Source organism: Opisthocomus hoazin, chromosome 8 (assembly GCF_030867145.1).
Source record: "Opisthocomus hoazin isolate bOpiHoa1 chromosome 8, bOpiHoa1.hap1, whole genome shotgun sequence".
Taxonomy (NCBI): Eukaryota; Metazoa; Chordata; class Aves; order Opisthocomiformes; family Opisthocomidae; genus Opisthocomus; species Opisthocomus hoazin.
In genome coordinates, this window is record NC_134421.1 from 29,962,147 (window position 1) to 29,988,510 (window position 26,364).

The window sequence follows — 26,364 nt, forward strand, 5'->3', positions numbered from 1 at the left end:
GGCTAAGTTTTCAAAAGTAGGCACTGCAATACACTTGGAAATATAACTCACAAATAACATATTTATATTCACAGATGGATTAACTGAGCTTCCTCACTGAGAAAATGTATTTTTTATTATATCAGCACAGGCACACACAGTGCCTGGCAAATTTTGCAGCTACAGATTTGAATGCTTGTACGAGCATAGCTGAAATTGTTCAGATGTATGTAGTTGTACTGAATTTGAGGTATAATCTGAAAAAGACATACTCTAAAAACGATTCTGTTATGCACTTTAGGAGAAGGAAAAGAGCTTCTTGCCGCCATGCTCTGTATATTATTCCTCAAATAAAGAAAGACTATCATATATACAATAGTGGCCCACTTCCATGTCTCTACTTCAGAGCTGTTTTACTGATAAGTTGGTTTTGTTAAACATTTCAGTATCCTGTAAACTCCTTATAAGATTACTCCTTGCATATTATATAATTAGTAAATAATTTATTTAATTACTTATGGGTATAATGGTTAATCCACTTGCTTTCTACATCTGCAGGGATGTGTTTGGGATAATTGTTTTGGTAAAGGATATTTCTCCCAGTGACTAACTTTTCATGAACATGAGAGTACATACATATGCAATTTCTTAAGAATTAATTAGTAATTGTGTATATTCCTATTTTAGCATTTATAATTTTGGCTATATTCTTGAAGTTATAAATTTAAATAAAATGAATCTGGAATATGTGTCAAATGCACCTCTGAAACCTGTCAATCAATATAAGGTTATTCTAGTTAGTTTGGAAACTACAGCCTTCAGTTGTTTTCACGACTCTATTCCTCTGAGAAGATAAAAGTAACTGGTTTTTAAACTTATTTTTCACTTTAATAATTAGCTACATATTAAAAATATCCAGACTAATTTATGGTGGTTTCATTCCAAAGATGATGACCGCTGACCCAGAACACAATCAGAGACAAAGTAGATGCACTACCACAGAATTATAGCCACATGTCTCCTCATTACATGTGTTTAACAGGAACCTAATGGAGCTTACTGTTCCCTGCCTCATAAAAAAATCTATGGCTTGGCTGATGGCCCGTGGTTCTGCTTTACCATGACAATAACAATGGGGACTGAGGGCTTGAAGAGAGGAATCATTTGCTTAATTATGTATTGCTTCTGTCCGTTTCTCACAATTAGGCTGTGATAACCGCAGTTCTTTGGTATCTAACTATGCATATTTGTGCAAAGTATTTTCCTATCCCATAGCTACAACTTCAGCGTATATTACACATGAATAAACCACATGGAACTTCTAGGAAAAATTATGGAACACATAGGAAGAAGTAAGGACTAAAAAGCATCATTAAAAATGTCATCAAAGGTCACTGAAACTGTTAAGTTATTGTGTGATAGTCTTTGGAGAATGACAGACACATCACAGATATGGATTCTTACTAAAATTCCGCCTGTGATAGAGTACATTACCTTCCTGGAGTAGCACACTAAAGTTTTTGCATCATAAATGTAATTGGATTAAGATGATGGATCCTTCCCAACTGTTTTGAGATAAAGACTATCAGGTCTTGGTTTGCTAATAATAAAGAAACATAATTTAAAGGCCCATCAACCAAAAGCTATTAAAGAAAAAACCTTCACTCTCATTGTTCATTACTTTCAATGTTTATTACAACAGAATACTCTTCTATGAAATACAAAGTAGTAAATTTACACTTAGTGTAATAAACTCTGCTGCCTTTCCCCATGGTAGCAAATGTTTATTTGTTCAGCAGTCTAAGGAACTCCTACTTGTTGAAATCTTATGCAGATTTGTCCCAAAAGAAATACTGCGTAACAAAATAAGAGAAGTTAGTTTGAAAAACGCTAGATTATCAGTATATTTATGTGTGTGGAAGTATGCGTAAAACATGTGTGTGTGTGTTCTCATTTAAGATCACACTTTGCATTTAAACAGTTACATGCAAAACAATTCAGAAAACAACTGAAACAAATAGAAGTAACTGTGACTTTAAAAAAGCTCATTAGAAATATAAAAACTCTGATTAGAAACTTTTAGACTTATGAATTTGATGATCCATTTTGATTTGATTTGTAATCCTCAGTTTCTGAGGATTATTTATTTCATCCAAAAGGATCTGTTCTTTCATTTTCATAAAAATATTAGGAATAGAATTTTTTTCTAAAGTTACAGCCAGTTCTACACACTTTAGAAATCTGTGTTAGATTCAGTAGTTTCGTTCATGGCATACATCATTTGAATACCATACAAAATACACTGAATACTGCATGTGCTTTAAATAACACTTATTCTAAAGTAAAAATATATCTTCACAATTGAATGCAGCATTTGTACTTGGAAATAGATATATTGGAATTAGATTTAAATAACTGGGCATTACTGGAAGTATGTCTACAGCAAAATATATCCATCTTTAACATGATATATGTATTAGATACACAGATGATGTCCAGCTCTTCATCTGTAAATCGATCACATATGGATTAATTTTGACTTCTATTAACATGTGAAATTCCCGTCGGAAACTGTCAAAGAGATATATGCTCAAGGAATGACTTCAGTGCTAAGACAACAGGTTTCATTTTAAAATTTCCTCCTTAGTAAACGATCCCAGCCAGACAAACCTCAAATACCTCAGCTCTAAGGTTTACAGCCCATCTTGAACATGACATTGGCATATCCAAAGAGTATCCGCTGACTCACTCTGCAATTTGACCTGCGGTGTTCAGGTTTATAAAACAAAGACAAATAAATAAATTTCCTCCCACCTGATACGGCTGAATGAAAGGAGGTGTGAGAGGCCAGAAGGGATCGGGCTGATTGCAAGAAGCAACTGTATATCTGGTGACCTTTTCTGTTTGCTGCCTGCTACTATCTTGTTTTTTGGCTGTAGGATAGTGGTTCAGAGCTGGCCAAACAAGAGTATTAGCCAGCGAACCCCCTCTGCTTTCTACTGGCATCCTGGGTCTACTACAGTTTGCAAGCATGAACCCTTCAGCTTTATACAGTACAAAGCCCTGATCAAAGTCCCTCCAAACAGGCTGGGTTCAGGCTGCTCACTGGAATTTGAGCCCTTGTCAGTCACATAGGAAGTCTGCTGGTTGGACACTTTCTGCACTGAAAACAGGCCCTTTCTTAATTGGTATTGAGATTTGCCCTTCAGCAAGATCGAAACAGGAGCCAGGGGAAAAGCCAGAGTCTCAGAAAAAAACTGTAAATTAGGCATCCAAACAACAGCTGGGCCCTGCTTGAATTTAATCATATGCAGGCAAAACACTTTGGAGTTAATCAAATGAAATAAACTGCTGAAATCAAGCATAGTACTTTACTCCAGCCAACAAAACCTGAATAAAAAATGAAACCAAATAAGAAAAATCTTAGCAGAGGTTTCCAAAATGCCTTAGAAATGCTGTAACTTCCAACTGACAGATTTTGATTTAAAATAATGTATCAAGCAAAGGCTTGATGAATAGGTCAAATTTCAGCCTGACAGTATTTTAATGACACATGTACTACTGTCATCAACAGTCTTTTGTGGTGAAGCAAAGACAGACATTAATAGCGTTGAAATTAGACGAGTAAGAAGCTATTTTTTTTCACTCGCATACAATACTTCTGCCCAGTTCTGCAAAGGGAAACAGCAGCAACCAATTCAAGCCCAAGATGAACTGTTACGGAACAAGATCTCTGGATATTAATACTTTCCTTCTCCAGGCCACAGTGAGGAAAAAAGTGCTGCCTATTTTCAGACACTGAAAGTGTGGAAATTTGGAGGAGCTTAGGACTAAGGCAAAGATGTTTGAATTTATAGCAAAGGCATCAGAAAGGACTGAGTAGTTTTCTGGTCAGCAAGGGCACCGCAGAAGACTACAGTTCTCTGTCTGCCAGAGATGGACGTGTCTACAGAAAAGACAGACAGCGAGCAAGCTATTTTCTGCATTAGACTTACAGTTTGTTCAGGTTTTAGCCCACTGACCTGCAAAAGTGACTCAAAATGAGGGTCACAGTTCTATTATCCATCTAGAAAACATGGTTTTGATTTCTTCTCTGAGGATAAATTCCAGCTTTTGTGATTAGGACTATTTGTCCTTTAAATGCCAGGGACCAGTGAAGCATGGCTCTTAAGTTAGGAGATAAATGCTAAACAAACACATGTCAGTAAAACATTGCCAAGACAGTACAAGTTCATGAAAATTAGAATGTTACCTGAGGTTTTCATAAATTTGTCAAATGAAATCAACTATTTGTTAGTTACTTTTATAATTTTTATTAAAAGTATATAATCACTGGCATTCGAATATCGATTCTGTAACTAGACTAAATTTCAGAGGCCATATCACAATTAAAAGGTGGTATGTACACTCTTTTTCCAAGATGGATTTTATTCCTGATGTTTAAGTGATATTTTGTAGAATTTATTTACATAAAGTGCTCAAATGACTGCCAGAATTAGTACTAACACATCTCTAAGAGATGTCTTTTGATCCTTTGTACTTCTGTGGAAGTGGTTTTTTTAACGCTTTACATCTTCTGTACCAGAAACAGCAGAGAATGAACTCAGAACAAGGCTCACTGTGAAATACTTTTCAGTTTTTGGTTTTGTAAAGTATATGTCTCATGACAGCATCCTCAAAAATATTTACTTATAATACCTAGTAGTATCACTTTTCTTTTAAGATTCTATTATTTGTGAAGGCATCTAAATCCTTTCTTTGTGCCTGGAGAATTTAGAGCCTCTAAGTTTCATGCTCCTGACAAGTTTAATTTTGAGGGGATTTCCACATGTTGAGGATTTAGAAGAACGAAAGATTTCTCTGGTACCATTTTAAAATCTCATGTGCTAAAAGGATCAGCGTTAGGGTTGTTTATAGGTTTAGAGTTTAAGGACTGTCTCCATGGAGATGGATTAGAAGGTGGGTGACAGTCAAAAGCACGTGATCAAAGTAACCTTTATACAACATACGTCATGCATGTATATATATATATGCGTACAAGCACATACAGGTTTACAAATGTTGTACTTCCAGGTAGGCAAAAAACCAGATGTACATATATATGTTTTTTAACTGTCCTGTCGAAAACGTTACCCTTCCAATTAGATCAGTAGAAAAGCTGTGGGCATTCTGACTAGGTGTTGAGAAGTCCAGAGGCAGTATATGGGACCACATCGCCAGACAGTACAATAGGAGTTACACAGATCAAACCCAACTTCTTTCTCACCCATGCAGCAGAATTAATTTGAGTGAAAACCAAGCCAAAATGTAACTATCCATTTTTAGCTTGACTAAGGCTCTTTGAAATATTGACCAAATCTAATTGTAACTTGGACCTGACTTTGAAAATTTGCCTGGAATAGGTAGTGTTACTAGAAACTAGTCTGTACGGTCTTTACTCCACACGAAGGAATACTGGCCAGAGATATAGTCCCTGAATTCTATGTAACATGGGAGATATTGGACAGAATTTGCCCAAATGAACCAAACAATGGCCATGTTGGCTCAGCTGCAGAGGAGAATGCCCAGCCATCCTCACTCCATTGCACTTGTATTATAGGCTACAGCACTGATGGGGTGACTGGAAAAGGATGGAGACTAAATAGAGTCATCTTTCAACATATCATCAAGAAGGAATGTGCTGATGCTTTCTGTTCAGAACTAGTGGAAGCAGAGCAAACTGCTTCTCTGCCCACTGAGTCAAGTGAGGCATGGTACCAAGAGCCCCAGTTATCGCCATCAGTGGGGCTCCCACACCAGCTCTCATGCAGGCACCTGAGCACAGGCCCACCACAACCAAACAATTTAATCTTACCGATGTGGCACCACTGCTCAGAATCACAGAATGGTTTGGACTGGGAGGGACTTTGTAAGATCATCTAGTCCAACACCCCAGCAGTAAGCAGGGACAGCTTTCATTGGATTGGGCGCTTGCAGGAACCAAGCTAACTTCTCTGAATAACACTACCTCCTGTTTCATTGGCATTAACAGGGCACTCAGAGTGGTCGTGGAGATGTCTGTGATCGTGCTGTGTCGCAAGCCCAGCCACAGCCTGCCTCCCTGTGCTCCCCACCACAAGGCAGAGCTGCCGCAGCCCTGTGTTCTCAGTGGAAAGAAAAGTGCCCTATAGAGGACAACGGACTTCTTAGCAAACATGACTACCCAGCGCATGCTGGCTTAGCTCTTCTGACCACTCGGTGTTTGTTCTAGTCTGTTGCTTTCAGGATGGGTGAGGGAAGAGTTGCCTAATCTGGCAAAAATGAAGATTGGTGTCTAAAACACGAGAGATGGAACTCCATACTGAGGATAGGCACACTGGCTATAAATTCCTGAATGAATAACCCAACTCAGTATCTAGCTTATGAATTTATGAACATTCCAGGATTCCAATATTGTCTGCTTCACTAGTTCTTTCTCAGAACTTGGGACAGACTGGCAACCCACACTGCTACAGGGGTACAGACACCCACAGCAGTTCTGCAGCCACCTGAATAGAGCAGGAAGTGCTAGGAGTAGCTCTTCCACATTTTCACATGTGGCAGTCCTAAGAGGACAAGCAGCTTTCACACAGCTAGAGGTAATTTTCCCACAACATGAACACAGTACTACTTCACCAACTGAAAGAATTTCTTGAAAATAATGGCAGCATTTAGAGACCTAAATACTCAGCACATTTACATTTTGAAGAAAGGCACTCTATAGATTGTCTGAGAGATATCAGGAAACTGCCTTCTTGAAGTGCAAAATCATACTCTCTTGCAACTGCATCTCAGTTTTCCATGGGAATGGTAACTATAGTTATCTCCTGAATTGCATTTAAAAACCACTGTACAGCAGATTGTTCAGTAACTATCTGGTAACTTCATCTGAAACCACAGTAACCAGACAGGATTGTAGCTCACACTCCCTATCTGGCATTATTTTCTGATAACATGTTCAATAACTCATGTTACAAGTGTATGACAACTGGAAGGAATACCAGGGACTTCTCTGTGAAATAGCCCAGTTTCCATTAGTTATATATCAGCACAGTTATTGCAGCATATGAATTCTATATACAATTGTATACTGTTCTGCCCTCCACATCTATCTGTATTTTGCAAGGTTTATCTTTGTGAAATGCAACTATGATGAATTCAATCAGAATCTGCAATTCATGCCCTTCCTTTTGCTGCGTCTCCTTACTTTTGGGCTTTTTTAGTTGATTCTGAGGAATAAGTGAAACTGAACTGGATAGGACTGTTGTCACATCCAAAATGTGGAAACTCACTTCTATTTCCTTTATATTTGATTACAAGATTTCTTCTGCCTGAAGCTGAGGCAATACAGACACTTAATGAAATAATTAATTTTAAAACCACCAAAATAAATAAATAGTAAAAGTCTCCCAGACCACGTGCCGGCACTTGAACTGAGCTATTAACCAGTCTGATAATGTATTCTCTGATACTGTGTATGACCAAAAGCAAAAATACTTACATTTGCTGAAAGTTGAGATGTAAGGGTAGCAACTTTCTCTTGTGATGCAACCAGCTCTCTCCGTAGTTTCTGAATTTGCTAGAAGAAAAAAAAGTCTGCTGTATTTCCTCAATTTCCTTCTGTTGTGGGGTTTTTTTTAATTTTGTTTTCTTAAGGGATCATTAATAGGTTTACAATGTCTTAGTTTCACATTTTAGTCGCAGAACTATTCAGAAATACAAATTATTAAAAGTTCGCACTCGCTGCTTCAGCTGTTTTCTTGCACTTAACCAGCATATGAGCTAGGATCCCAGTTAAGGGAGCACATGTGGGCAAACGCTTAATTACTTCATATGTACAATCCCCTGTTTGCACATGTAAATGTCATGTTTTTTTTTATCAAATCCCGTAAGTTCCAAACATATCCTTAGTACAATCAAAGCTAGCAGCCCTGGATGAGATCTGAGATTATGAAACATGAAAGAATCTGAGTGAGGTTCACTTTGCCTGACTGTAGACGTGATGCAATGGACATATGTTAAATGTCTACATTAGACTCAGATCAAGTGCCAGAAAGTACTCCCCCACTGCCTGGTGTGAAGAAGGCTTCAATGACTAGCTCAGACACAGATTTTTGCTTCATCGATGTCTAAAGTTAGATGAGGTACAGTCATATATATTTTTTTCTCTAACACAATACTTCCTACAGTCTCTGCGATTCAAACATGCAGCCTCTTTAAACTTTATACATGATTCAAAAACTTGCTTGCCAACTTAAAAAAATGACACTTTAAATATGCTTATTGACATGAAAATAAACTTAATTTAAGGCTCCTGTATCCTTTAATGAGAACCAGAATACTTAAGAAAAATATCTGTTTACTTTTCAGCTAGGTTAGATATCCAGCGTGAAGCTTGTGCATCATTTTAAGCTCATTTAACCCTATTTGAGATCTTACAGGGAGTCCAGGCATTGCACTGAACTTAAGAACAGCGTGGAATTTCACTTTGAAACCCCTTTCATACTCAGACATAAAAGAAAGTATTACAGACTAGAGAAGTAAAATGTCTAAAAGTAGCCTAGGAAAGGGAGCACATAAGATTCACTAGTAAAGACTATTGCAGTACTTTAATTTTATGACTCCCATAAAAACAAACAGGGAATATTACACATGCTTTAAGAATGAACAAGTTCCTGTACATCTATGATACAAAAATAGGTAGGTCATTTATACTAGTTCAGAGCAAAGGAGACAGATTATTGAGCTGTTCTCCATCCTGGACTGCCAGTTTTTCCAAGTTTTCCCTTTGGTTTTCAATAGCAATTATTTGACCCTGCCTGCGTAAGCTACACTTTCATCATGTTCCTGCAACTATACAAAGGTAGTTCTCATGAAGTACTGTTCAACATCTCCTGCAGGAGCATCACAGAGCAGACCTAGATACGGAGAAAACCTCATGCAGAAATACACAGGAAAGAATTGTTGTTTCACCTCTATATACAGCCCTATACAAAAGGCAATGAAATGAGGAATTGTCGTTTGCAGTACAGAACTATGGCATGCTTCTTTAGCCCCTCTGCTTTAACTTTCAGAGAAAGGAGCTTAGAAAACTCAGGTGGAAATTATGTTGAAATAAACTATGGCAAGTAAGAAATAATATATTTACTTATTCAACTTCCTCAAAATATGAGTTGACTTTTTCTCTGAATAGTAATAATAGGAGGAGCGTAAACACAGGAGTTAGAAGGCATGTGGCTCTGTGAAGTGGAAGTGCACCCCTTGGTGCTGTGTTTTATTGCTGCTACTCGTGTGTGCCCTCTTCCTACAACCAAGACTTCATTTTGAGAAAGGTTGTAATTGTACCCAGCTACTGACCCGGGCTTGTCACCGGTTCTTATGCATTGTGAGGAGAAAGAAGCTGTTTTCCACGTCATATTTGATTTATATCTGAAATCAATCTCTGTTGCTCTAAAATCCATCAAAGCAGTCAGTTTCAGAAATTTAATACAATGCAAAATGTGAGGGAGAGAAGTTCAAAGCGAACATTTGAAGTATTTTTCTCCTGAAAGGCAAGCACATTACCTAGAATTGTGCAGTCCCTTAGATCCAGTACAGAGGGGTATTAAGTCTGAAATCACAGCTCCTCCACTCAGAAGCCCAATTCCCATTGATTCTTTTCACCTTTCCAGAACCTCAGCCAGGAGGCATTCTTCAGCACAATGCTGGGAAAACACCTTCTAGTGCACTAGAAGCTGCATCAGCTTTTTCCCAATGCTTCTTAAAAAGAGGTGCAAAGACACAGCGTGTATTTTCCCCAGCTACTCAGCAGTTTAGCCACAGCAGGTAAACAGTAAGCTTTAAAATAATATAATACAATACATAAATAGAAAGATGAAGAAAAGTTCTTACCTCTGAATGTGCCTTTTCTTCTGCCTGGAAGAAAACAAAGAAGACATGGCTTAGAAACAGTGTGCAACATAATTTCAGTAATAGAAAATAAAAGCCAGCTATGCTGAAGTGAAATGAACAGTTTCACGGATCCAGTACATTTAAGGAAGGTATGCAGTAAAAACAATAAATGGAATTCTTTTCAACTTACTTGGCAAGGCTCCAGCCGAAACCTCAAAGAGTTTGCCAGCATACTAACAATGTGAAACAGTGGATAAAGGGGGAACAGGAACAGAACTGCAGAAACTGCAGCCACATTTGTAAGATATAAAAGAAAATTTGCTGTGCTATCACTGCATGGACCTTCGTCTGTTACCAATAAACTTCGACACTGTAATGATTGTTATGGTTCCTGGAACTATATTTGCTTTACTGAATACCAAGCAATAGTCCTCATAGACTAATCCCTGCTAAGAGAAGTTGGCAGCACACCAGTAAAACATATATGGGGGAAGGTGAGGGTAGAGGGGTACTTGCATTTTAGTAATTTCTTTCATACAGAGTACTGATCAAAATATTAAGAGCTATCAAGGCATGCTAAAGCTTCAGCTTAAAATTGCTAATAATACTTAACAATTTCAGGTATTTTCCATATTGTTACATATTATGTCATATAATTATGCTATTTACTCAGTAGTCTTTTTTGACAAGCTAAGAAACTAAATCATTGCAAAGCAAACCTTTGTAAGCATGGGAGTAGTCCAATTTAGGAGGCATTTGGTGGACAGAAAAATCTTAATTCAGTGGGATTCTAATGGAAAGGAATGGCATGCCATAAGAGAGGAATTCTTTTGTAAGAGAAAATAAGAATCAGTTAATGTAGTGGAAATCAATTCAGACCATGATCTGAGGTGGCGCAACTTCAGAGAAGCAGTCTAACAATGTCTGGAAGAGCAGTCAGCAGCAAAAGGAAAACGCGAGTAGAAGAATTAGCTATGAATAGTACTAGAAAGGCTAAGAAAACCCAAGATAAGAGTTCCTCAGAAAATTTCCAGACATCAGGCAGTAGCTGTGTTATTGAAAATTAATGTAATTGCTTTTTTAAGCCTGTATTAAGCAGAACTTTTGTGCTTTTAGGATTTTAATAATTGATTATAGAAATGTTTTTGTATTTTACCTGGTGTAGGGGGAGAAGAATTTTAGAAAATATCTCTTTCTATAAATGTTCACCTGTTAAGAATCACTAAAAAGACTGAGATGCTATGATATTTCCCTGTGTAACACATAGAACTGCTCTTGGTTGAACCTACTGTGATATCTGGGTACATCACTACATGGGAATGATTTAGAAGAATGATTGTTTTATTTACCAGCACTGTTGTGACACACATACTGATGCTAACTTTTTGATCCTTTGGTCCTTAGGCCACTGGCCGCCACAGATGAAGGACAAGCTACATGTCATTTCCAGATGACTCCCTCACTGCATAAGGAAGCGTTGCCTCTCTCCCAGAGTTCAGAGAGGTGGCTCCCACAAGTTAACTCTTGTGGGCAGTGGAAGAACTAAATAGAGAAAGAACAGGGTTCTAGGCATGTTATCAACTTAAAAAATAAAACTGGAAAACCAAATACACCTGAGAAGTTTTCAGTTACGAGTCTGTGCTAACACCGGTGTAACCAGCACTCAGTCACTGGTCTAAAAGGCTCTGAAAGGAAATAATTTTTTTTCTCACTCTACTTCTCTATCATATCCATGAATCCTATCCTTGTACTGATTATTTTTTTCTTTTTTTTTAAGACTTAAAATATTAACATACAAATGACATGTCCTTACACATCTCCTTTGAGCTTGGCTTAGCACAGTTAATAAAGCTGAGGGATTCTAAGCATAGCTAATGCTGAGAGCCAGTGCGAGAAATATAGCAATTAACTAAATATGTGCAAATTGTAATGTTTCACCTACTGAGCAGGAGAAGATTGAAATTGGAGAAAACCTATTGCAATTTACACTATCACACATCTTTTTCAAATTCTTAGACAGCTAGATATATTCACTGCCAAAACTGAATCAGTATTTCAAGCCTTTCAGTCCACTTACACGGCACAGTTTTCTGTGAAACCAAATGTTTGTCTCTCTACATGCATATCTCCACAAGCTAGATTTCCAGTCTATTCAGGTAAGTCCTGAAAACCCAAATGCAAACCAAGAAGAAAGCCAATACATACAGAAAATACTAGTGAACACAGAACTTCTGTCTCATTGGACTCATTCATTTCAATGGCAAGAAATCATGAAATGTCTCTTCTGAATCTCATATTCTAATTCTCAAAGAAGCAATCTTTACAAAAAACTTCAAGCTTTTCAGGTATCCTTTGGTAATAATATATAAAGGTCTTGATCTTTATTTAGTACTTTGCCTGAATCTCTCCACCGATTAGGCTGCAGAAAAACACTAGCACCAAGGCTTAAGGCAACGCTTGAGAAATATGATAAATATATTTGATTGAGACACTTATGGAAAGGCAGCTACTCTGGAATTCCTGTTTAGTGATTTTGGCCTGTAAAAAAAGCTCTTGTACTTCCCCTTTAATCTAGTAATAGCTGAAAGTGAGTTACACTTGCCATAACCCCGTGAAGCTGCCCCTTTCTGGAGCAAACGGAGCACTGCACCATATCATCAAACAATGAAACATTGTTCTTAGCTTTCAGCTGATGTGATAGTGATTGCCAGCCTTTCATGTTTCTATACTCCACTTGTCCATCATCTTCTGATAAATTGCTGAAAAGTTGAAACTTTTTTCACAGGATGGGAGGGATCAAGCAGAAGAAATTCTGATCAAAAATCACCCCTAAAGGTCAGCTCTAGTAATTTTGTCACACTAATTCCTTTCTTGCCCTTTACAGATTTTTCTGTAACTTCCATTATCTTGTCTACATAATCCACAATTTAAGGAGCAGGGTTTAGCTGCAATGTGAATTCACAGTCAGATGTTTCAGAAGGTATTCCACTGGCTTACAGTATGAACTCGGGTAAACAGTTTAAAGTTCATTTTGCAGGAAAAATACTGTTCTCTAATATCATGGGATTTAGGTAATATTTCCAATACACTCTGTAATCTTGAATGATAGCAGGTTATATAAACTATTAGTAAACCCTTGCTACAATACACAACATCAGAGCAGAGATATTTCAGAATTACTGACTGATCGGATACTGAAAGTATCCTGTGTCACCTTGTAATTTGATCTTTACCATCTATCAGTTTCATAACATTCTTCTAAAATTTGATGTCAAAGCTCACATTATAATTTTGGACACCCCTCCATGCAAATTGATCATAATGCCTCATAGACAGGAAAACAATAGGGAAGATTTTTCCACTACCAAAATGTAAGTGAGAAGCTTTGCTTTGAATGTTAGTCATACCTTACGTGCAGACAGTTTGCATGTACATTCTACCTCCCCAAAATAATCTGGGGCTGGTCTGGACTGGAATTGCTTGTCACTTGGTGCTAAGGCCTGGACAAACCTAATGCTGTGTACCTAGTGTTTTAGACATGCCCCTGTATAAACTATTTGATGATTAAATAGAACCAGGAGAGGCACCATTGTGACAGATGTTGTGGAGGGATGCAACGTACTTTCCAAGCTAACATGAGTTTAGCATGGAGATAGGGCTACCAGCTGTACAAGAAGAAGACAAATGCATCAGACTGCATGGGCTTGGTGTTCCCAGGCAAGAACTGGTGTTGGCTCTGTGTAGAGGAGTCGATGTCATTCCCAGGATATCAGCTGACACTATTCAACACCTGGAAATATGGAGAGCAGACATACTATTCATGAATGCACGGTATGAAAACAGAGAAGTGGGTTGCTTTCCAGTGAAAAAGGGCTACTACAGCATGTAATTGTACTTGGCGAATAGTTTGCAAAGCAACTGTTGTCTATCAGCAAGGGAATGTCCAAACACGGTTTAGCTCCTACCATATGGAGGATTTCTTGTTAGAAGAACAACTGAAGCAACAAATTATGCAGAAGAGCTCAAAAAAGATACCACAACAATAAAACAGAGAAATAAAACCATCCAAACCAGAAATTCTGCTTGAGTTAGAATAAAATTATTAGTCAATCTAATTAATCTAATGAACTAAGATTAATTATTTTTTAAAGACATTCTTCTCTTTGGAAATAACATCTAAATGCTGTCATTTGCAGCAAGTATCAGTAGACATTTAAACTGCAAATTGTATCTCCCTTACCCTGAAGCAATCTTATGTTTTCCAAGAAGTGTACCTCAACCAGTGACATGAGAAAAAAAAATTGTAAACTGTGCAACTAGAAAAGAATCTGAAAGTAAGCAAAACTACTCATACTACAATAGCATAAGGACCCCCCTTCCTCTTAAAGAGAGACTCCCAGACCACTACCTTCTTTTTAGCTTTCAAAACATATGCTAGGTGATTTTAAGTAGTTCTAAGCAAATCACATAAAAAGACAAAAACAATTTATTCTAAAATAGCATGACAGTAATATCAAAGTTGAAAATAAGTGTTCCTGCTTCATTGCAGTACAATTTTAATCATTTTAAACCTCAAAGCATTGAAAGTTTCATGAACAATGAACAAGAACAGAGACAGGCAGAACTTTTTTCTAAAATGTCAATACTTACCGTAGAGTAGAGAGAAGATGTGCTGGAGACAAGTGATAATGAGGACCCATGTACTTTAAAAAAAGGAAAATAACATGAAATATTGATGAAAGCATAAAACTTCCCCCAAGTAGCTCAATAACTAAACATCTTTTTAAAATGAGAACCAATCTTCCATGAAGAGCAATTATGAGCTATCAGTATAGAAAAGCTATTGATGCTTCTTCTGCACTCAAAAAGATTGTTCTATACAAAAATGTCCTTTGCTGTGTATGAGATAGGAGAGTGAGCCAGTGAGATTCAGTATTATTACCAGCAAACCAAGCATCACTTTTGTTGTTTTGACAACAAATCACTTGATAAACAGGCTCTTTAGAGAAACCAGAAATTGAGCTGTTTATACACCTGTCCAAAGCTGAGCAAACTGATTTCAATAAGAGACTATGCTTTGCAAAACCAGTTCACATTCCCTGGGGTGAGCTCCCATGCTTTGCTCAGCTGCTTTCTCCCCTCAGCACAACGCAGACCCGCACATGCTGGCATTTGTAGTCTGTGTGAAGGGGTTACTGCAAGACATAGTGCCATATTTCCACTAATTGTCAAGAGCTCTAAGTGAATGTTGCAGGACTTCAACTCAAAATATGGTGTTCCTGGACTCTCTGAAAGTGGCAAGCGAAGACTAAATGGAGACAAAATTGCCCTTCTGCTTCTGATGACTCTACTGAGGAAGGACACAGCAACAGAGAACTGCAAAGACAATAATTTATTTCCTTACTTCTTTTCAGTTTTGTTTCAAAAGAAATTTGTTTAATATTTATAATATGCGAGGGTTTGGTAAATAAATTATTTTACATTATTATTGGCATCTTTATTCCAAATTGACAATACAAGAATACTCGGATTAGCCAAATAGGCTTTAAATCTAGTTTTGTAACTGGGCAAATATTTACAAAGGTGTGGTACGCCGACCATTGAAATCCTGTTGCTTTCAGTCTATCTCTGGTTTCCAGCCTCTGCTTTAAATCTCTCAGCTAAACTCCTATTCTGCTCCCGTACACTGTGGCTCTACTCATTACCTCACTTTTTTCACTATGAACTTCCTCAGAGCTCCTATCTTAAATAAAAAACATTCGGCCTTCCAACGGCATTATTTCATGTTAATCTCTAATGACCGTAAACTGCTGAAAACTGTTTATTATTGCTACAGTGACTTTCGTTTACTCAGGTTGATCATGATTATTCACTCCAGCTGGATATGAAACATGACCAGTGAAAAAGCTTTCATCAAAGCCACTGGTGACCCATTACTGGAATTCTAGTTTTAACACCTCTTTTTTGATGCATAAATTATTTGCCTTGTTTTCTCTATTATTCTTCCAGTGTTTCCTTTGATAATTCTCCTGTTCCTCAGCAAAGGATCTGTAGTCACCTCTGTCCTTGAATTATGTGATATGCTTCTGTGCAGTCAAGCATCCTCTCTGTGCTGACAACTCACAGCTTGATCTGTCCTGCACCCTACTGCTAGTATCACATACCCAGATGTCTGCTTGACATATCTTCTAAAATACAGAATAAGGAATTGAAAAGTAAAAGTAGTAGTTGACCATTATTTCACCTCAGACATTTTTCCCCCCTTTTATCTCACAACTATGAGCTTTGGGGCTAGGGGAAGACTTCTATATTTGCATTTTATAATGACTGTTTATAGTGTCACCACTTAGCAGTATGCAAGATTGATGAGACAATGTTATAGAATGAATCTCCACTAAATTTTAGTGAAGTGTTTTGTTTTGTTGTGTTTTGTTTGTTTGCTTGATTTTTTTTTTTTAATTAAGCGGTGTGAGAACTTTGTGCTTATGGGGATTCTGCAAATAAATGTATTTACCAGAAATGATAGGTAGAAGAAAATGATACAGTGCATTTAATTAGGAGTTGTCAGATGCTCTGTGGTCAAAAAAGAACAAAAGCAAAACCAAAAAATGTGAAAAATATTCCCCAAATTCCAGGTGTTGTACATAGTATTAAAGAAACCAGGCCAACAGCAATAATTTGCAGAAAGAAAGTAGTGAGGTAAATGACAGAGTTTAGATACAGCAATTCACAGTGTTTGCTGTAGGAGGCTGCAAGAAAGTGGGGAAATCAAATCACTGCAAAAGAAAGGGGATGCTAAGTAGCACTGGCATTTGAAAAAAAAAAAGGAAATGCAGAAGTAGGACTAAGAAAGCATGGACTCACTGTAGTCAAAGTATGCTCAGACACTTCAAATTTAGAGATAGAAAGAATAATTTTCCAATAATTGCTTCCTTTCCTCCAAAATTTCTGATAAAGGATTTATACACGTGTGACATACACAGCACTGCATATAACTGTGTGAAAGAAAGATCTGCCATGCTTTAGGATAAGGAAGTCCTGTGAGTCCAGCTCAACAGAATTGAAAAAAAGCTTCACAAAATTATTAAAGTTTTTATGTTACTGAAGAAATATTTTAAAATTTTACTGCACTTCGGAGGCCTATTTTGGGGCCTATTCCCTGATCCAAATAGTAACTCAGTCTTACCTTCTTCCATGCTGTCCCTGAATGAACCTGAATGACTAATCGCTCGCGGTCTCTCTTCTAAGGATGTAGCACTGCCACACAGCTGGGAGTCATCATACAGATCAAAAGAAGTGTCTTGTGCTGGGATGCTGTTTGAACGCATCATACTGGGTCCAGGAAGGTTAAACTGAGATAGGTTGGTTGGACTCACTGGAATACAAAGCTTTGTTAATGAAACATGTTTCCTTTAAATGAGTTTTGGTTCTGTACAAAATTGTAATGTAGGACTAGCATGGTTAGGTGGACTTAAAGCTGCTGAGAAAATGAAAGGCTTTTATTCCTACATACAAGCCACCACAGAAAGGTGAAGCAGATGATCTCTGAGGAGCTGAATGAAACTGATCCTGCAAAACACATGGTAACACTAACACTGGCACTGGTGTCTGAATACACACTTGTTTGCTTTGACAACCCACGACAGAAAATTAATGGGAGAGATTCAGAAGTTAAAATACAAAAAAAGGAATAAGAAGTTGTAAGCATTTTGTATAAGCAGTTCTTCTAATAAATCAGTATCTGTATTTTATTGTTATATACCTACAATGCTGATTGCCATTAAGAACAAAGTTTATTGGCATATGCAAGACATATTTATCCTTTGATTTTCTACAGCACCTACCACTGCATTAGGTCAAAATTTCTGCACAGGCCAACTGAATCTCATCATTACAAATAGGAGTAGTCCAATCACTCATGGCTGAAATCCAGAACAGCACTGATGAACCTACTTAAAGCTTTTACAAAGTTTATTTGCCAGTAGGAAGGAAAGCCTGGTTATGGTTGGCCTGAACCATGTGAACTCAATGTCTAGAAGAAAAAGCTAATTGTCTATCCAAATTCAGCATCAGTGTTTGGACGTTTATTTTAAATCACGCACGATGTGCCTTAAGTCATAAATTACCAGCGCAGCTGTGTTATGAAAGCAAATTATTCCATAGGGCTATGATAATGGCAAGAAGCAAAGGACAATGACAAAATAAATTCTAAACCCCCCTGATCTTATTGCTCTCTGTTGTGAGTACGAGAACTGTGAACAAAAAGAAAGAGAAGATAATTGTAAGCAGAAAATAATAGAGAGAAACACTGCTTAAAAAGAGCTGTGTCTAAAACTACTGCAAGTACACGGAGGAAATCCAAAGCATTGGCTTGCTTAGCCAGAATCCAATTCAATTTTTAAAAGTGTCTTTGTTCAACTTCTTTTCCCATATGTAATAAAGACCAATGTTTGAAAGTCTGATCAAATTTCTTTTGAGTGATTGTAACCTACAGATGCCATAAGCTGTGACAGAGTGATAGAAGTGTGAATGCTTCAAAGGTTGCTGCTAATTCCACAGTAAAAGCCTAAAAAGCTCATTGTGAACCTAGGTATCTGTCCAGAGCTGTGCAAATAAATGGTTTTCTATTAAGCATTAAAGAAAAAAAAAATTATTAAAAAAACCTGAATTTGTGTTGGATTAACCTGAAACAAGATCCAGAAGAACTAAATCTAAATCTTGACCTGTAATCAAATAAATCTGAAGGCAACTCACATCCTAAATATTATATTGCATTCAAGGACAGAATCTGGACTGGGCCCAGTGCAGTTATAGCCAGGTCTATCCACTGAAATGCATTGGAAAGGCCTGTCTCAAAGCAAACCTGTATATAAGAAAAAAACAATTTGTCTGGGTTGACATTCACTAAATTCACTGGAAAGAATCCTACTGACTGTGAATCCTAAAATATATGTAGCTTTGAACTAGAAGCTAATATCCAGCCCTGCCTGATTATCTTTTGGCAAGTCATAGAGAAGATGTGGTTTTTGTCAGTATGCAAAATGAGAGGTACCGTGGCCTACTCAATGAAAAATACTGCGAGTTTCCCTTCATTAGTGAGGTACCACAATATGGTGATGGAGATGTTAAAAAATATTTTCTAGTTTGGCAAACTAAGAAATATGAATGGTTGAATTTTACGATTCTATTCTAGAGTGGAAGAAACAGTGAAGGGAAACAACATTTACCCAGGTTGGAAAAGTGATATTTTCCAGTTGCAGACGAAGACATAGCTGAAGGAGAAACAAGCGGGGACTGACTGCCAGTGTCTTGCAGGCCTCCAGTTGAATGGGAGCGTAGCCATTCCTTGCCTTCCTCCTGACTCGTCTGCCTCGATGATGGAGTATATCTGAAAAACCACAGCTGACATCTCAAAACAACCTCAAGTTGATGGTTTTGAAAGAAACAGGTGTCACATAAATATCCTTCACCAGTAAGATGGAACAAAAACCCTTAGAAAGCATCAAGTCTAGTCAAGTGATTATCACCAGGGATTTTAACAAGGTAAAATTTACTATCTTATTACAACAGAGAAAGTATAGGTCTTGAAACCCTTTTCCTCTTCATCCCCCTCCCCAAAACAGCATTCCCTTCCTTTGAAGAGCTATGATGGTAAACCACAGAAGACAGACAACTGAGCTGACAGGAAAGACTTCAAAGCTATAGGAAGTGTGCAGGTTGATGCAAAACCTCAGAAGCTCTATGACTGGGATGGGGAATGGACAGACTAGAAGCCAAGAAATGCAAGTTGCCGCTTATAAAATGATATCTGCCACAGATCACATGGGAAACGTGGTTAGGTGACAGGAGTGAAACAGATTAACAACTCTGAAGAATGAGTTTACATCAGTAATGTCAGTGACTTATGGTCATACGCACAGTCTGTTGCTCTGAACACTACTTGAAATTGTGTCCTGCCACAAAACTGGGGGGGAGGGAAAGGGACAGGAAAAACCCACAATTAGCAGAAACAAGTTCTCTGGAAGGAAGAAGTCTGGCGATCAAATCATTCATCAGCTGCTTCCTATGGCAAATCAATGAAACAAGTGCAACTTGACACATGGGCTGGTAACCCACTGGCCCAACCTCTTTTGGCTGGGCTGGAAGAAGGGCAATTCTGGCTGTGGTTAAACATTAAAATGTGCAGGCAATGTGGGTCTTAATCAAGAGACTGTTTTCCGCAATGTCTGCAATAGCCTGCTTCGTTCAGCACAATTTCCTGCTGAGAAATGAGCACTTTCTTCACCACTGTCATGAGCCATCAGTGTTCCCGAAACAGCAGAGCAGAAAGAGCTTTTGATACTCTGGCTTCAGGCTTGTGAGGCACAAGTATTTCTGCTTAGAAAGCAGATTAAATGAACATGTAAGTTCTCATGTTGTGCTTGGGGTTTTGTACAGCATTAAACCATCTTGTCCTGATGAAATACTTACTTCCTTTCTCCTTTCAAGAAGATAGCTATGATCTTTGCCTACAAATGTGGTAGGGCAGAGTTACCCAGTGGTTATCAGATCAGAAAGACGGCAAAATGAGAATTCAGGATCTGGGTCTTGGACTGGGATCTCTAAACATTAAACCAAACTGATGGTCTTTCTGGGGTAACTTAGCAGTCTTGTATGCCTATAAGCTGTTTTCCAATTCCATTTCACTTTCAGCTTTCAGCCACCATTGCAATCATAAAGTCACAAACCTCAGTCATCCCATTGTACCCTTGCAGGGTCCCCTTTATGCCTCTTTCATGTCCTCCACCTTTTCCATTCTCTGCCAATCCAAAGTGATTGTTTTGGGATAACAGGAAATTTGATTAAATTATTTTTAAGGAACAGATAGTGCAGAAGAGTAGAAGGTGCTTTCTAGTGACAACACTTTAGCACCATCTTCAAATTTCATAAAATACTATTTATCAATAATTCAAGAGATTTAACTGTGTAATTTCAGTGACTGGAAGGCTGCAGAGTGTCTGTGCACATGCACACATGCACTTGTTGTCAAATCTCCTTCCTGGATTAGGGAATGGGCTGCCATGCCTGATGAGACCAGGCAAATTACCTAATGATCCCCTCTTTTCACTACAGAGCAGAGAAGAGGGTGGATGACTTCTGTTGTCTGTGATGAAGATAGCTCTGATTTGTGGGGAATTAGTAACAAAGTTGGACTGTGAGTATTGCTGGATAGGGACCAAGAAGACTAGTGGGAGCAGGGCTCGTTTTATATTTACAAACCTTGGATATTAAAATAAGCATTTTCTGGCCTTACCCTTTACCAGATCTTCAATTCAAATTGCATGAGTGTTTGCATTTAGAGTTCAAGTTCAGATCCACCTCTAAAACCTTGTTTTTCTCAATAATGTTTTCAACAATTAGTCCCACTGAAGTGTAAAAGTATCTTGTTCTGTCTATTTTAGCTCTCCAGGATTCAATGCCTTTTAAGATTCATTGCATAAGGAAACTATCCTTAACAGTATTAATTTTCCATGTTGTATCTTGAAAGGAAATTTATTCACTAGGTAGACTTGGAAAGAAAAAGTTCATTGTTAAAATCAATGTTTTTTGGTTTGAATCTAAATATGAAGAACTCTGTTGTCAAGGGGATCAACAAAAGGAGAAAGAAAAGAAAAGACAGTGTAGAAAAGGTTACAGGAAAACAGAGAAGCAGCAGTCATGCTCAAAAAAATATATACCTTAATCCCTTTTTGGGTAGTGTATTTCTGTCAAGCTGCATGCTGTTAAAACAAAAAAAATCCCTAAGGACATACAGTAAACAGGACTGTTCAGAATTACAAATTTTAAAGGTCTAGATATGTGTGCATAACAGAAGGTCATCTAATGTTTTTTAATATATCTTTCATGATAAATCCCTGACTCACTGGAGGGGACAATAGGACATGGGCTGCTGCACATCCATTTTTCATCTAGACATGCTCTGGTCTGGGTCAATAGTAATTTGGAGACTGTCCAAGTCATAAGGAAGTCCTTCCTTACCATTGCTAACCTTCCTAAAGCTTCACCGTGCAATCTGTCCGAGAATCATATGGTCACAGTATGAATCTCTATTTTTCACAGTTGCCTATGATATGCCAGTAGATTTCCAAAAGAAATGAAGGTTGTGGCATCTGCTAGGAGACAGCATGGCCTTGCCAGAAGCCAAATGACAGCTCTGCTTGTAGAAATACATGCTAAATATACAGATCATTGGCTTTCTGTTGCTGTGGGGCTCACATAGTAAGGTGATGGTGGGGACAATGAAAAGGGGCACCAGAGCAACGTTTTTCCATATTTACTCATACACGGTGGCAGAGTGGCTGACAATCAGAGATCTATGGCTGGAGATTTCCTAATTCAAATTCCATCACTAAAAGGGCACCCACTAGCCTTCCTTCAAATCGAGTGTCATTTGGGCATTTCCTCATAAAGACTTGGTAGATTGGTCCCCAACTAGTGTGGCCTGAATTTGAAGTAGTCATCATCAAGTAAGGGTTGCAATGATTTGTCTTTTCCCTTAAGAACATAATTTAGTGTTGCCATATGGATTAAATTGCAAAATGGCTTTAGAAAGTTTCTGTATTACATATCATAATCACACCTCTGAGAACAACAGTAACTTAGAACTCTTCCTACCCAGGAAAACTCTCATGTTATTATTAAAGGCCGTTTTCCGTTGTGCCAGGGGTTCTGGGCACCCCACTGCCATGTAACCTTGATCCAAATAGGTAAAGGCAGTGAAAAAACTGTTGGCGTTAACAATCCATTACCATTAGGGCTCCGGTTTAATCAGGCCTTGTTCTGCATGGGGAGAAGGCAAATGGAAGGAGAAACTTAGCGGGATTTCAGCACAGGCCCAGCTATCATGGTCCATGTGAGAGTAGTCCTCTATCAGACAGAGGACTAAATTTTCAGCATTTTGCTGCCAACATAATGAACAAGACCAGGAATGGTTGATAAAAAGAAAACATACATTTGAATACAAAATTCATTTAGTTCCTTACAGAGAAGAATGGGGCCTTGCTGTTCTTTTATCCACCTCTAAATTTCAAAACAAACATGATCATAACAACAAAGACAGTTACTTCTGCATATACATCAAGCATCCTAATGAACAATGCATTTTGTAATATTACTTTAACTTGAAGTTCTGTGTATTTCAAAACAACCTATAGCACATTATATAAAATAAAGGAGCCAATCAGTGCTCCTTTAAAGTAATCCACAATTCAAAAGTTAGAAGTCAGTCAGAAATACAGGTTAGTAGCGACCATATGATTTTGCTAGAAAACTTCTGAATTCAGGTACCCAAATGAAATAGGGCAAATATTCCTCAACATGAGCATGGAGTTATTGCAACTACATAAAAATGAATGTAGCAAACATTCCTTTTGCTTTTTCAAAGTACTAAATCTTGCAAAGATGCTCCTAGATTTCAGATAATTGCATGAAACTATTAACTATGGTTCTATGTAAACAGTAATTCGGACTCATAACTGCCAGTATCTTTCTAGCATATGAAAGCATTCCTCCATCAAGAAGCAGGGTATGTTACTTCTACAGAAACCAGACTTTTGGCAAATAGAACTGAACTGTAATGTGCAGTGATCGCATTAGGACACTACCAGCCTGACCTCAGTGCTCAAAAGATCTCTAAAGATGATCTGAAAGAAGTCAGCCCTTTCCTGAAAGAATTTGTGGAAATCTGTCTCTTTGGTTCAAAACAAATACCAATATCAAGTGAGGCTGTGGTTATTGTAATATTCTTGATGTTTTCATTTGCCATGTCAATTGACAAAAGCAGTCTTACAGGAAGATACAGAGGTTATCAAGCCCACCTTATCTCCATTTTCTTTTGTTTATTTTGCACTGCTGAAACCATCTGCAAATTCTCTGGGGTAAATTACAGGAAGTCTTACAGTTCTTAGTTCCCTATCTGTCCTTGGTATTGAGGTTAACTTGGCAAAGGGCCGTAATGCCATATCTTTGAGTTATATCTAATTGTTGCAGAGCTGTTAGGGAATAAAACAAATTATTGCAAGCTAAGAAGCACCTAGGGAGGTCTAGGGCAGGCTGGGCCAAGCTGATACGGGTCTTATAAATGAGTTTCTACAAATGGCTTAGCACACAAGAAAATCTGATACATGATGCAGGGTTTCACACCTTAAAATCACAACCATCAACTATGATGATAATTTAAAGCAATTGAAAACTTTAAGAGCTTAAGTGGATTTCAATGCACTTTCATGGCCCTCGAAACTAAGCTGCTTCTTAAAGTAAGGCGGAGCAAGCCAGTCATGGAATTAGAAACCACTTCCACTCTGCCAATCTTAAAACGCAGCTATTATTGCTGATGAGATGACTGTTAATTCCTGTATTTCTGCATTTTTTACGCACCCCTTGCTGTGTCTCTCAGACCAAGCAGAAGAAAGACACAAATCTGCAATGCCCAACAGCAACTAAGGGTTCAAAAGGACTATTGCTGATGTGTCCATCTGGAAAATTTTATTAGTTAATGCAATGATATTTCACCATTTAACCCCAGTAGACAGTTTTATTCTAGAGCATAAGTACCTGTATGATTTATTTTAATCCCTCTACATTGTTGTAAGCTAAAATACAAGTGCCCTCCCACATAGGGAGTCACAATGCTATAACAACGGAAGTAAACTTGTTTAAATAAATACTGCTAGTGTAAAACCAGCAAAAGTCCTGAGGGAGATGTAAATTGTGCTGAAAAAGCAACTATTTTGCTAGTATTTACTGAACCCATTTTCTGGTGTTCACAATGCAAAAGAATCTCAGAATCTAATAGCCTGAAATTTGGGTGTGGACAAAGTCTGATCATCCCTGGAGGGACCGAGACATGCCGGGTGCGAGTGGCCACGTGTGGCAGAGACCTTGCAGACTTTCTGCCTCCATGGCAGGTGACCGCTTCTGTGGAGGCAGCCGTGGGCTACTCTCCTTAGCAGTAAACACAGATGTATCCTGAGATTTTGGTCTCATTTTCTGGGTTCTTTCCAGCTGCACCAAATCTTTCTTAAAACTTGAAGTCCCAAAGTCTTCACGTTAAAGCCTTAACATGAAAAAGTAGAATGGGTAACCACTTTCTAAGACTTACATGTGATACTTTTCATTTTCAAAATAACTGGGAAAGCGCTTTGCCCCAGAAATGGCACTATGATACCTTAGACACTGCCTACTTTCTGGAGAATAGCCTCATCATTTTTCATTTGGTATTTGTGCAAATATATCCTCCCCTGTTATATCCTTTCATGGTAGTACACCATTGATCACTAGTCTTTGATAACGCTTAACCAATCAGTCAAGCACCTTACTTTATTTCCTTGATTTGCTTCTGAGAACGTACTCTGAAACAGCACCTAAAACTTTACGAAGTTCAGGATTTCTTACTGTATCTAATTCCTCTCCTGTATTCACAAAGCCTGTTTTTCTGCAACTGAATTAAATTAGTCCTACTTAAAATGCTGTTAACGATAAATCCTGTTATCTGTTACTCAACCCGTTTTGCTTAATATCCTCTGTATCTTTCCAAGAATGGAGGCAAGGTGGCCTTGTCCATAATCCCCTCATCCTGCATCCCAGCCCTCCTCCTCACTCCTTTCTCAGGACAGACCATTTGAAACCTCTCTGCAGTCTTAATGACTTCAGGACTATTTCAGACTGTGTCTGAAGCAGGCAAGTGAAAAGTTCATCAGGACCAGTAAATTGGAGTAATCTTTAAACTTTTCATTCCCTCTTAGCATGTTTGCCATTAGTGATGCTTAGCTATCAAATTGCAGTTAATGCTTCAATGAAGCAAAATAATTTTTATTTGTATCATCTATTATTAGCTTTCTCTTCTATTTTTCCTCAGGCTTTCTCTGCATAGACTTCATGTTGCTTGCTAGCTGTATCTCATCTTGTGCTTTGGTGTTTCTGATTTTGTCTCTACATTATATAGTATATCTCACTATACAGACTGCTCATTCAGTCTTTTGCAAGCTCTGGAGTGACTGAAGAAAAAGAATAAGCCTCTTTGCGGATAATTTCTTATGCTATGCCAAGCTACAACTAGTATTGCCAGAAGCATCTCAAATAACCTGAGTTTACAAAGCAAAAAGGACATAATCTATTGCCATACATATCTGTCTCTAACATTGCAAAACAATACTTTTCTGGTGAAAAAATACTTTTCTATATGTAGGTTTTGCTGTATAAAACAGTTTAGAAATAACACAGCACTTGTAACAGACCTTTCAGAAACATCAAACTGCAAAAATCCTATTGGGGCTATAATTCAAGAAATGACACCATTTTCTCTAGGTACATGCATTTGTTTTGAGGCCGGATCAACATGATAAATGGCTCTCTCTGGACTCACCCAACAGTATCCCCATATGGACAAATCTGAAACTTAAAAAGATGGCCAAAGGCGAAGTATTTGGAACCACTGAA

At 37.9% G+C, this 26,364-nt stretch overlaps 1 protein-coding gene across 14 annotated transcripts in view; it reads right to left on the reverse strand.

Moving 5' to 3' along the window:
* Positions 1-26,364, reverse strand: part of NAV3 (neuron navigator 3) — a 563,756-nt gene that overhangs the window by 32,279 nt on the left and 505,113 nt on the right. For 11 of the 14 annotated variants that reach the window (XM_075427918.1, XM_075427911.1, XM_075427912.1 and 8 more), the window contains 6 exons: positions 21,606-21,647; positions 19,116-19,276; positions 17,075-17,263; positions 14,539-14,591; positions 9,889-9,912; positions 7,499-7,576 (listed from right to left, as the gene is read on the reverse strand). In XM_075427918.1, the coding sequence (XP_075284033.1) occupies positions 7,499-7,576; positions 9,889-9,912; positions 14,539-14,591; positions 17,075-17,263; positions 19,116-19,276; positions 21,606-21,647 (547 nt within the window). The remainder of the gene's footprint in view (positions 1-7,498; positions 7,577-9,888; positions 9,913-14,538; positions 14,592-17,074; positions 17,264-19,115; positions 19,277-21,605; positions 21,648-26,364) is intronic. The other 3 variants (XM_075427919.1, XM_075427910.1, XM_075427920.1) reach the window with 1 other exon arrangement.